The following is a 12441-nucleotide window of genomic DNA, read 5'->3' on the forward strand; positions in this document are numbered from 1 at the left end:
GACCCGTAGATTCGGTTTTCACCTCTTCTGAATCACAAATACCGAGGGATTTACCCCAGGCAGAGGAGCCCCAGCGGGATCCGCCGCCTGCGCTGGGTCCGTTGACCCAACTGGCAGGGACCGGTCAAAAACTGCCACAGGGGGGACCCAGGCGTTCCGATGCACGCGGAGGGGGCTGGGCTATGCAAATGAGGGAACCCCCCAGCAGCCGCTTCCCCCCTGCTGCCAGCCGCCAGACCTCACAGCACCAGCTGCTACAACACACCAAGCCTTCACAGGGTGACGCCTCTCTGTGCTCAACTCCGGGATGCAAGCTTCGAGGTTAGCGCGGGCTTCAGCCTGGGCACGGCATCCTCGCTCACGGAGGGCGACATGTGCGTGCTCATTTCCCTCTGAAAGAGTTAAAAATAACATTAGAAACCCTCAAGCTGACACAACAACATCTTCAACTCGTTTAAACTAGACACAGGAGATGTTTCTGTGATCCTAGTTTTTAAGAACAAAAATACATGCTTTTTTGAGCCTTCAGCCGTTTTAAAAACCATTAGGTGCTGCCACCTCCTGCACATCAGCCCTCCTGCATTGCTTTGCCCTCTCCTGCTGCGTTGCTTTGCCCTCTCCTTCCCCTGCTTGCCAGGCACTCACCACAGCAGCAACGTTCTCCTGGTAGACGGTCATCATCACGGCGTTGGCAGGACCAAAGCTGATATAGGTGGAGTAGGCTTCCAACACGGCCATACTGAGGTAGAACAGAGATGCTGTCTCCTGGCAGATGACAGCCTAAGAACCAAGGATGACACAGTCATTCCCAGGAGGGAGCACACTGCAAAGGGGGGAAAAAAGGAACCCACACAAGCAAGCCCCAGCCTGCAATTTGGTGTGCAGTAGCAGCAAAGGAGACCATTGTATACCAGTGGTACCAGGGAGGGGAGAGGCCCTGAGGTTTGTCCCATCCACTTACCAAGGTGACCCAGGAGCTACTGCCCCCATGTGCACCGCAGATGTAGAGGCACAGGAGGGTGATGGACATGACAAAGCAGAACACAGAGACAAACATCACCCAGCCTTGCAGCATGGGTAACTGGACCTTCGAGGATGCCACCAGGATCCAGACAAGGCCCCCAAAGATCTGCAAGTGAAAGTGGGAGAGAAAGCAAGCATGGGGTAAATCGGCTTATCCAGGGCAGAGCCAAAGGCCACGCACACCTCTGGCGCTAGCACTGCACATGGCAATAGCCCAGGGATACCTCTGAGTTCTTCCCAGCCTCCACTTGAAACTGGGTATTTAGCTGGGAGCACCTGCCTCTGATCTTGACCCAAAAAAAGCCTGCCTGTGGCCCTGCCTCCTGGTGTCACTGCCATTCATGCCCTCCCCACATCAGTGTGCTCAGGAGGCTGGTTCAGACATTTCTGAAGGCTGGTGTCGATGAACAGGGAAGCTTATCCCAGTAGGGCATGTTTGCTTCACACCCAGCGTGGCAGATACCTGAAAGGAGTGCTGTCAAAGGCAGCTCAGCTGCACAAACAGCACAGACATGGCCTTAATGAAGGCCACGTGAAAATGTTACCCTGAAAGGAGAGAGAACAAGCTGAAGAGAGGTAATACCGCCAGTTTTACTCTCTGGTAGGGGAAATAAGGTTGGGGCTCCCAGCTTCTCCTGGGAAGGAGGACTTGTATTGCTGCTCCAGCTATTTGGGTCTTCCTTCGCTGGCTACACCAGAGCTGCACAATGCACCAGCTGCTGCTCCAGTCGCAGGTGGGACCCCATTCTTCTCACCCAGGCTTGGGAGTTTGCCTTGGGTTTTTTGGTGGGATGGGGAACGCAAGGACAGCTACATCTAGGCTCTACCTTTTCTCCACCAGCAGATTCCTACACCAGAGGATGAGAGCACAATGTCCAATGCTGCAGAGTGTTGAGCTGCAAACGGTGTCTTTGCACTACAACACACTCAGCAGCTTTTCTCTGCCTCAAATCAGCCCAGTTGTTTCTTGAACCTGTGCAAAGTTTAGTCTATGCAGCATCCTGTGATGAGGAGTTTCTCGGCTGAACGCACACTGCGTGGAGACTGGTGCTGCTGTGGGGACCTATCCCTCATCACTGGCTGGTCTTGGGCTCGCAGGCAAATCTCCAGAGGTAAGACAGCCTCACTGACTCTAAGAGCATTCTGATCGCCAGTGTATCCCAGGCCAGCCTTTGCCACCATCCAAGTGCCAACTCATACAGATCACGGCATTTCCATTTCCTTGGAGGCTTTTTGCAAGTGGAGAAAAACGTTTCTGATTTACAATACTCAGAAAATGTTACATCATTTGTGTCACCCACATTTGTAGGAAAGTTCATTGGTTACATTACACAAATTGATACATTAAATCAAGGATGCGGTTGAGACCTTGCAAATATCTGAGTGCAAATAGGTTGGCCAAAGTGCTGCTGTTTTGCTGCCTCTAATAACAACCAAAGACTGACACTTGAAAACTAATCCAGTCCCTGTAATAAATCGTGCAATGACACCATGAGTGCGTTGCAGCTAAAGGTCCTGGAGAAAACCTCACCGCTGCTCCATTAAAATCCAACACAAGTGGGGTGAGATAAGAGGTTGGGGGAAGAAGTATCACTTCTCATTTCTTACCACTCCCCAACTCTCCTTTCTGCAGGATGTGATTTCTCACTCAGACAAGTATGTTTGCGTGGTTTGATTACTGGCTTTGGTTCAGAAGAGTCATAAAACTGAGGAAAGGGTCAAGAGGCTTCCAATAAACACACAGCAGGTTGGGGACAACAGTCTAAGGAAAAAAAAGTCTTTTAAATAGCCTTTACAAAGCAAACATATCTGCTTTCAGCTCGTTTCAGCTTTTCCACGTAGGCCTGGCTATCCAGATATGCAGAAGACTCTTCAAATGAAATAGATTACAAGAATGAAACCCAGCCTCACAGAATAAAAATGGTAGCTCTTAATCAGCACACCCCGATGTGGCAATCGTATGAGCTGCGGGCAGGACCTTCTGGCTTTTTCGCATCTGTCTTAGCAATTGAAATGACAAATATTTTTGTGGTTACCGTATTAGTCCACTGCAGGCAACCTTGGATTCCGCTATGGACTGAGAAACTCTTTGTCCTTCTGAATGCTGTGATATGAGGCAGCTGCCCCTTTTGTACGCAGAGATAATACAGCTGGACGACCTAGAGTCATAACGCCTCCAGAGATGGAGAAATCCAGTTATGCAACATTCTTCTTTCCCAGGTGGTTCCTTGGCCTTTAGGATGCACATTTCCAGATCTTACCCAAACCAAAGGATAGGGTGCTTATTTTCGTCTCATTAAGCAAGCTGCCTTGCCAAATCCCCTGGAGAAAGGGATTACAAACAGTTCAAGGCACAGCCACGACCGTAATATGCTGATGCCAACAGCATGTTCAGCACCAGGACCACCGTAACCCAGTGGTAGAGGTGGCTGGCAAGTGTCTGCCCCACCAGAACCTCCACAGGGACTTTGTACCCACCTTCATGCAGCTGCAGGAAACCTAGACCATGCTCTCAGGCCCTGGGCAGAGACCAAGTCCCCAGAGCGTATTTGGAGGAGCTGAGGCAAACTTCTCCTTATACATCAGTAACGCCTGCTTTACTCCAATTCTTCTTTGCTCGACAGCTAGGAGAATGAAGTAAGTGCTGTAAATCCCAGGAGTGTGGACTGACTTGGGTGGCAAGGAAGGATTTGGTCACAAAGGGCAAAGTTGAAGTTTTAGCATTAAGTGATCTGAGTGCCATTCTACAACCCTCAGCCAAGCCCCTCAGTGCTGGATGAAAGTACTCAGGCTTTGGAACAAGCCTCTCAAACTGTTGTGAGAAGAGCAGGCTTCATGGGCAGAAGACACAGGAAAAAGACTTTAGTTGAAACTTTCCATCTTCTAGTCAGTGCTCGCAGCAACTGCTTTTAATCACCTGTGCCAAACCTATTAAGATTATGATCTTCTCCTGCTTAAGGAAACTACAATATGGGAAGAAGTTATAAGGTGTTTGTTCACTCTTTGCTCACCCACTGTTGCCCACACACCCAGGTCCAGCGCTCTGTGTCTTCAGCTCGGGAACACTGCAGCTGAGCAGAACGGCTTCAGCAGCCTTGAGTCTTTGCTGCTGTGAACAATTACTTCAGCTTGCCTTTAGCCCCTGCTTTAAGCAAACCGTTTATCTTCTGCCTGTTTCAGCTGCTAAAATCATCTTCCAATTAATTAATCGGCTCAAATTGGCAACCTACTTTAAACCTACCAGCAACCCCTTCCATTTTGTTAGGCAGGAGATTACAAAATGTTTACAGATACACCACAAAAATCCCCTGCAGACTAAAGGAGAGCTTCAGAGCTCCCAGCTCAGGGCTTGTGCTTTGCTCTGAGAGTGAGCTAGGCATCAGGGGCTGCCCTCAGACCCCTATGGCTCAGAGACCTGGCACGGGTCCTGAACCACATGCTTTGTATGAGGTCTCATCCCTCAGGCACCTGCAGCATGAAGCGTGCTGGATGCCCTGCAAACAGGATCTGCCCTCCCCAGGAAGAAGCCAGAACTCACGATTTCAGGAATGAAGAGCACATCTGGAAAAGTTGTCAGAACAGCCAGGCCGCTGGGCAAAGAAGCGGTGGAAGTTGCTGAGGACATTGTGAGCCTCTCCCACGGTGACTGTCAGCTGCTCTGGCTCTAGCTGCTGGAGGTAGCTGCCAAATGCAACCTTCTTCCCTCCCTCTTTTCCTTCCTTCTGTCCCTCCCCTTCTTCCTGCTCTTCCTCCTGCCCTCACTCCTTCCTGTTGGCAGATGAAGAAAGCTGTGAATGGCACAGGTGTGGCCAAACCCTGTGACCAGGGGCTACTTGGTGGCTGATGGGAGCCACATGGGAGGTTTTCAGGAGATGTGAGGAGCCCTGAGGCATTTTGAGCACAGCTGTCTGTACACAAGCTGAGCGTGTAGGGCAAGTCCCTGGGTGGTGGTGGGTAGCACTGCCTTATATCTGAGGGCAGTAGGGAAGACCTGTACACATCCAGACAGGCAACGTCTCATCCCCTTTATTTGCACAGTAAATCAGCTTGTCCGCCACCCACATGAGCTGTCCACAGCAGCTGCCACAAGGGCAGCTGGTGGACAGGGCAAGACAGGACATGACAGCTACTGGCAAAGAGCAGGGCTGAGAAACCTCTCACAGATGGACATGCGTCCCAAGACAAGGGCAGTTGAATCACAGGATGAACCACTTCTACCATCTCAGAGGGAGACTGGATATGCCAAGGTAAGAAAAATGACATAAAATAATGAGATTTCCCAAGCCATTTGGCTTTTTCCATGACATCAATCCCTTGGCAGCCCTTTCACAACCACACCAACGCTGGGCCTCTCTGCTTGCTTTGCCATGTAAGTGGCAACCTTGCCAGAGCCCAGCAACAAAGTGGACACTCACCTGCTAGGGCTCCAACAAATAAATGACCGGGACTGAAACCTGTTGACAGTTCATCACTGCGCAACCCTGGAAGCGTGCATCTTCTTGGTTTTTTGGGGGTATTTTAAATCAGCTTCAGTAAAATGTCTCTTAGATTTGTAAATCGTTAGGAAGAACAAACATTGCATAATGCAGGTGAAGTGCTTGGAAATGTTCTGACTTAAATGTTGTTGACATGTAAAATTGTCTGAAACCTCAAAATTGAATGTTACGGTTAAAAAAGGAGGAGAGAATTGTTGGGGTTTTCCTTGCTGAAGAGTAGTAGTGCTGTGTTAATTTTTAAGGACAATTTCATACTGAAGGGGCTAAGATTGTAAACCTTTGAAAAGCCCACTCGTGATTTGCATTTTGGATTTGTTTTGAAATCTAAAAATCATTAATATTTTAGCTCTCTGTCTTTGCTTTTTTCTCTTGAGCTGTGGAGTTGTTTAGGACACTTGATGTAGTATATGTACATAGATCTGTCTTGTTCTTTTGTGTAATTCTTTTTGTAAGGTATTACGCTTACTTGTTACAAGTACAGTAGTCAAGTACTCCATACAAAGTCTCAGATGATTTTTTTTAGCAAGGTTGATAGGCAATACCTTCTGGGTTTACAGTTTCTCTTGCAGTATATATCCGTGGTGTAATTAACTTCTGACATTTAACATTTTGGCATAGTACTTGGCACGCCTGCCTCTGTTCTCAGCAGACTGTAGTAAGGAACTGATCTGTAGTCTCTTAATGCTAGAAGACTGCCTCTTGGTCTACAAAATGATCTGAAGATTTCAGACAGCTAAATGGGGGACAAAGTCTCCCCAAACCCTCCGGAGTGTTAATGCTGACTGTACTCCAGCAGTGCTTATTGAGAATGAAATCCGTGTGCAGAAAAAGTAAGGATCTCCCTTAGCTGCCTGTGTCTGGGTACCTATTGGTGCTCAGTTAATATCTGGAAGTGTCTTCGACTGGAATCATTTTTGTGTAGTAATGGAGGGCTGTGTTCCGTTAAGCAACAGGGAAGACTATATCCTGTGACCTTTTCTCTGGTGGCTTGGTATTTATGTGTAGCAGTTGAAATAAGCCCAATATGGCTTCCTGGAAACCAAAGCGTTCTGGAAGACAGTGCTGAGCAGTAGGCTACTAGTGCCTGCAAAGTTCCTGTAGCCTCTTTCTTCCCCACTCCCCAGCAGATTCTGGGCTGAGATGCACCCAAATTTTCCAGGCAGTGATCAACATAGTGGACGATAAAATGGGATTTTCCTTTAAACTGGATTTTCAGTTAATTGAATTTAGTTAGAACTTGGTTGCTTCTGCAAATTGTAGATACCTATCTGCACCTTTAGACTTTCTAAATGCCAACGAATTTATTTTTTTTCCCAACAGGAACAGTCAAGCTAAATGCTCTTTGGCTGAATAAGCAGCACTGTATAAAATGTCTCGTGTGTGAAAATGTTTTTTGTACATTGTAGGGGAATAGACAGGGATTGCCGACCGGAAGATCACGGGCTGTGACGGAAAGGTAGACTCCTCCCCATAGGAGTGGCAGGAACAGGAAGCTCAAGAGCTATATAAGCGTGTGACGCAGCTAAATAAACGGACATATTGTATCCATCATATTGATGTCTGTGCATCACTGTCCCCAGGGTGGGTAGAGCCCTGTGTCCCGGAGATATGCGGCCCAAGATAAGTTCTCCCGTAGAAGCGTACAGCAACAAGTGGGGACCCCGACGTGATCGGCGGGGCGGCATGGCAAGTTCGCCGGGGGGAAAAGATAGCTTGGGGCACGCAGGGGTGGGACGGGGAGCCGCAGGACGGCGGGCGCGCCATGGAATCAGTCGTAAAGGTACTGAAGGGATTGGGGAAGGAATATGGAACTTCGATTTCGAAGGCGCCTACCTCAAAGGCCATCCAATGGATGATTACGTGGGGGCTCATACGGAGTCCCGCAGACATATTTAATAAAGATAATTGGGTGAGAATTAAAGAGGAGTCAGCCGAAAGGGCTATGATGAGAAAACGGCAGTACATACAGCTCTGAGAAAGATACACCGGTTACTATTGAAAGCTCGGGATGATCAGGAGACGTGGCGGCAGGCGCGGCTGTGCCTGCACGGCGCTACAGGCGACAGTAGCCCGGAAATAGACCCAGGATCGGCAGTGGGGACGCAGACAGGGGCAAGCATCGCGGGGGATGCGGAAGAAGCGGAGAGTTCGGACGGAGTAGCCCGGCCAACTACTCAGTCTGAGGCTCCCAAAGAGGTGGATCGGGAAGCGGCGGTGTTCCCTGTTGAGCCAGCAGGACCTTTGGAATGCCCCCCGCCCCCCGCATACCCCTGGGACGATTTGGCACAGGCGCGGGGAGGGTGACGTGCCAGCGGACGCAGCGGGAGTGACGGAGCGGAAGGAGAAAGATGACCAGCGCCGGAAGCAGCGCCGGCAGCGGCACCGCCCTCTGCCCGACCCTCGAGACTGGCTGCCGGGGCAACCCTTGAGATGGGAGTCGGACGAGGAGGAGGATTGGGGTGCCTGGAGGGGAGGACGGGGGGGGTATAGATCAACCTCGAGTAGCAGCGAATGAGAAGTTGGGGGAGAAACCGATGCCCACATGTGGGAAGACGGGGCAGATCGCCTGCAGCGCGCAAAAAAGAGGCATAAGGCAGCGGGGCCTCGGAGGACCAATCAGAAGGAGGGAAGAGAGGGACCGCCAAAAGGGGAGGTCCGGAGCGCTGCAGCTCCGGAGGGGTCCGCGGAGGACGTGCTGCGGCCGCTGCAGCAGGCTATGCGCGCACTAGGGGAAGTAACTGGGAGGCAGACAGGACTCTTAACGAAGGGGGCGCCCCAGCGACAGTCGAGTTACCTAACTGGCGGCTGATAGCCAGAGATTGTAGCCTCGATGGAGTAAGGATAGAGATGCCCGGGATATTCCCTGTCCGGATAGCTCCTGGAGGAGGGGCAGGGAGCTGCAAGCGGTAACGGAGAGTTCCCGCAGAGCGTATAGCAAAGTGGGCAGGTATGAAAAAAAAGCGGAACCTTGGCAAAAGATACAGCAAGGACTAGCAGAGCCGTTTACAACGTTTTGTGACAGGTTGCAGAAGGCTATTATAGAATCAGAATTGCCACAAGCAGCCAAGGAGGCAGTCCTTATGGATTGCCTCCGAAATCAAGCAAATCCGCAAACACAAGATGTCCTCCGCACCCTGGCGGTGGGGGCATCATTGGGTCAAACCATCAGGCATGTCTTGCGCCAGGAGGCGTTGAATCAGCATGGCGGTGTGGGAGCGCACATCTGCCAGAACCCTGACTGTGGAAGCGAATAAAGGGTGATGGTGCAAGCGGCCGGGGTGGGGCCGAGATGTCACTTGTGTGGACAGCAAGGGCACTTTAAAGCTGGGTGCCTGCTAGCGGAAAGGGGGGGACGTAATGGAGGAGGAGCGCGCCCAGTAGGGAGGTGCTGGGTGTGTGGGAAGCCAGGACATCTGGCAAGAGATTGTCCAACTACAAAGCCGGGAAACGGCCAAAGGAGGGCGAAGCGAGGGGGATTCGCGCCTCCTGTGAGTCAAATGGCCCCCATCATGGTGCCAGTGCCAGGAGCTTGGCCCACCATAGCGGGCCAAGGGGGAGTGAACCTTCAGGCAGGGGAGCAGAACCAGCAAGATTTGCAGGTTACAGCCCCCGCGTGGCCTTGGTCATAGGCTGTGACGAGAGACCCATGGCGGCGGTGATGATTACCCCGCAAGAGCCGAGTTGCCCGGCACGGATATGCCTGGGAATGTTAATGGATACCGGGGCAGATGTCACAGTGATGCCACTCGAACGGTGGCCACCAACTTGGCCCCTTGCCATGGGAAAACGTATAATAGGGGTAGGAGGAGAACAACAGATGAGGACTAGTACTTGCCCTGTAAAATTCGAAGTCATGGACGAGGAGGCAGGGAAGCTCCTCACGGCCGTAGTGACCATACTAGTAGCAGATGGGGTAGCAAGCCCCTTGTTGGGGCAAGACGCCCTTGCCCAGATGGGGATCGGGTTGAAAAATTTAGCATAAGGGCCACTGCCTCAGAGGGGCTTCGTCACCACAGGTTAGTGTGGAAAACCGAACAGCCCGTCTGGGTGGAGCAGTGGCCCCTGACAACAGAGAAAACAGAGGCTGTAAGAGCTATAGTAAAACGAGAGCATGAAGCAGGGCACCTAGAGCCCTCGATGAGCCCGTGGAACACCCCTATATTTGCTATAAAAAAGAAAGATAAAAACCAATGGAGGATGCTGCATGACCTTAGAGCAGTAAATCAGCAAATGGAGGACATGGGGCCTCTCCAACCTGGCCTACCAGATCTGAGTGCTGTCCCGAAAGGATGGCGAGTCATTGTTTTAGATCTCAAAGACTGCTTCTTCAGTATTGCACTACATCCAGATGATAGAAAGAGATTTGCCTTTACTCTGCCCGCGGCGAACCGCGCAGAACCAGGTAGTAGATGGCAGTGGAGAGTACTTTTGCAGGGGATGAAAAATTCTCCAGCGATCTGCCAGAGGTATGTGGCTTCTGCATTGCAGCAAGTAAGGCAACAGTATCAGGAGAGAATCTACATGATCCACTACATGGATGACGTCCTCATAGCTGTGCCCACCGAGGCATTGTGTGAACAAGTTTTTCAGACACCCAAAGGGGCCTTGCGGGACAGGGCCTCAAGGTAGCTGAGGCAAAGGTACAGGGAGGACCAGTGTGTGGATTTCTGGGTGCTAGAATACAAGGTGATTGCATACAAGCTCAGCCTATTAAACTTACACCTAAGGTTAAAAATTTACACGATGTACAGAAGCTGGTAGGAGCACTGCAGTGGTTGCAGACATTCGTGCGCATCACCGGTGAGGAGATGCAACCTTTCTATGCGTTGCTGAAAGGGACCGACCCATGGGAGCCCAGGAGTTTAGACCCAGAGGCAGTCGAGCAGTTGCAGACGATAGAACGTCGAATGCAAAAGGAAGGAGTATGGCGGTGGGACCCTCAGGAGGAATTAATTGCAGGTTGGATTCTGACCGCCGGTGGAGGATTAGGATTGCTATATCAAATACGGACAGGGGAAGAAAAGCCACTGCGATGGGTATATCAGAAGGTTCCCAAGGATGCGTTCTCCACAAAAGTCAAGGTAGCCGGGGGAATGATTTGGCGTCTGCGACGGGAGAGCAAGGGAATCTTTGGGAAGGAGCCAGATAAGCTCACAGTGCCGTGGAATGGGGAGAAATGGCGGAAGGTGGTAGAGAGTGAAGAGGATATACAATTGGCAGTATACTCATACCCAGGGAAAATCGTCACAGGCACGGTACAGAGGTGGGCCGAGACAGCCAAAGTGGTGGATTTGAGTGTGGATAGTAGAGTTTTGGATACCCCTCACCCAGGACCAACATATTTCACAGCCGCTTCCTCGAAGACGAACAGAGCGGCGGTAGCGTGGAAAGAAGAGAATAGTTGGATGCGCCAGACGTATGAGGAGCAGGGTAAAAGTGTGCAGTGGCTAGAAGCGAAAGCGCTAGAGATGGCCCTGCGAAAGGATATAGATCGGCATATAAATGTGTGCACGGACTCCTTATATGTGTATAAACTATTCATGTCCATGAAACGAGAGGGTGTACCACACACGGAAATTGCCTTGATGCTAGAGGTTGCTTTATCGCAGCGAGGAGCAACTGTGACAGTAATTCACATTCGCAGTCATCAGATGGGGATTGGACCACTGATTGAGGGGAATCGCATGGCTGATGAGGCAGCCGCGGGAGTCTGGACATTGATGGAGGCAAAGAAACTGCATGAAAAACTGCACCTGGGTGCTAAAGCCTTGGCAAAGGAGTGTGGCATCTCAATAAGAGCAGCAAGAGAAGTAGTAGCCACCTGTCCTTACTGTCAGCACTCGCCATTGTGGGAGGCAGGAGTCAACCCTCGAGGACTGGAAGCAAATGCCATCTGGCAGACTGACTTTACTGAATGTCCACAGTTGGCCCCCGGACGGCACCTGGCGATTACAATTGATACATATAGTGGAGTCATCATGGCTACTCAGCATCGGAAGCAGACCGCAACGCAGTTGACTGCGCATTGGACCACGGTAATGGCGTGGCTTGGAAAGCCCACCGAGATAAAAACAGACAATGGACCACGCTTTTGGGCTTGAAGTACCGAAGAATGGTGTAAAGCTTGGAATATTGTATTAAAACACGGCATTGCTTACAATAGCACGGGGCAGGCAATAGTTGAATGCGCTCATCGCACCTTGAAAGCAAAAATAATACAGCTTGGGGAGGGGGAGGGGATTAAGGGAGCTATACCCATAGCAGCTCAGCAAACTATTTTAATGCGTGCATCATGTTCGCTTAATCATTTTATACGCGGGCAGGAGCAAGTTACAGCAGTGGAGAAGCACTTTGGCAAAGGTCAAGCAGGCGAGCGCTATCCGCAGGTACGAGTAAGGTTCCCAGGCAGTGAGCAATGGGAGAGAGGATGGAAACTGAGATGCCTGGGGAGGGGCTACGCCGCGGTTGAGAATGAAGGGCGCATAGAATGGGTGCCTGCAAAGTGTGTGAAAGCAGAACTGTGCAAGGATGTACAATGAATAATCCCTTTCTGAGTTGTCTCTTTGCAGGGTCTGCAGACATGGATCCTCATGCTAGCCGTACCATTGCGAAAAGAAATGAGCTCCTTGACAAGATCGCAAGCAATATTGCAACGAGAGCGACACTGGGAAAGGGCGGCAAAAGAGAGATATGAACTGGGACTGGATAGTAATAATTGGGGGGATCTTGTTGTGTGTAGTAACCATGGTTACTTGTGGGCTGCCATTGTTATGCTGTGTTATAAGACAAATCAAAGAGCGCCTGCAAGAGTTACATGAATATAGACCTGACCGCAATATGTATCCGCTTACGCAAGTAGCTTTGTAGAACTTTTAGCAGCATGGGGAGGGGGAGATGTAGGGGAATAGACAGGGATCGGCGA

General features: G+C 50.7%; 2 protein-coding genes across 2 annotated transcripts in view; both read right to left on the bottom strand.

The window, feature by feature from the left end:
• LOC142055633 (myelin and lymphocyte protein-like) overlaps positions 1 to 4648 on the bottom strand; it is a 30159-nt gene extending 25511 nt beyond the window's left edge. Inside the window, exons 1-3 of the mRNA XM_075089750.1 lie at positions 4562 to 4648; positions 962 to 1129; positions 635 to 780 (exon numbers count right to left, since the gene is read on the bottom strand). Coding sequence (XP_074945851.1) covers positions 635 to 780; positions 962 to 1129; positions 4562 to 4648 — 401 coding nt within the window. The remainder of the gene's footprint in view (positions 1 to 634; positions 781 to 961; positions 1130 to 4561) is intronic.
• A 340-nt stretch (positions 4649 to 4988) lies between these two features.
• Positions 4989 to 12441, bottom strand: part of LOC142055634 (myelin and lymphocyte protein-like) — a 37737-nt gene continuing 30284 nt past the window's right edge. The window contains exon 4 of the mRNA XM_075089751.1: positions 4989 to 4994. Coding sequence (XP_074945852.1) covers positions 4989 to 4994 — 6 coding nt within the window. The remainder of the gene's footprint in view (positions 4995 to 12441) is intronic.

This window comes from Phalacrocorax aristotelis, chromosome 3, assembly GCF_949628215.1.
Source record: "Phalacrocorax aristotelis chromosome 3, bGulAri2.1, whole genome shotgun sequence".
NCBI classification, from domain to species: Eukaryota; Metazoa; Chordata; class Aves; order Suliformes; family Phalacrocoracidae; genus Phalacrocorax; species Phalacrocorax aristotelis.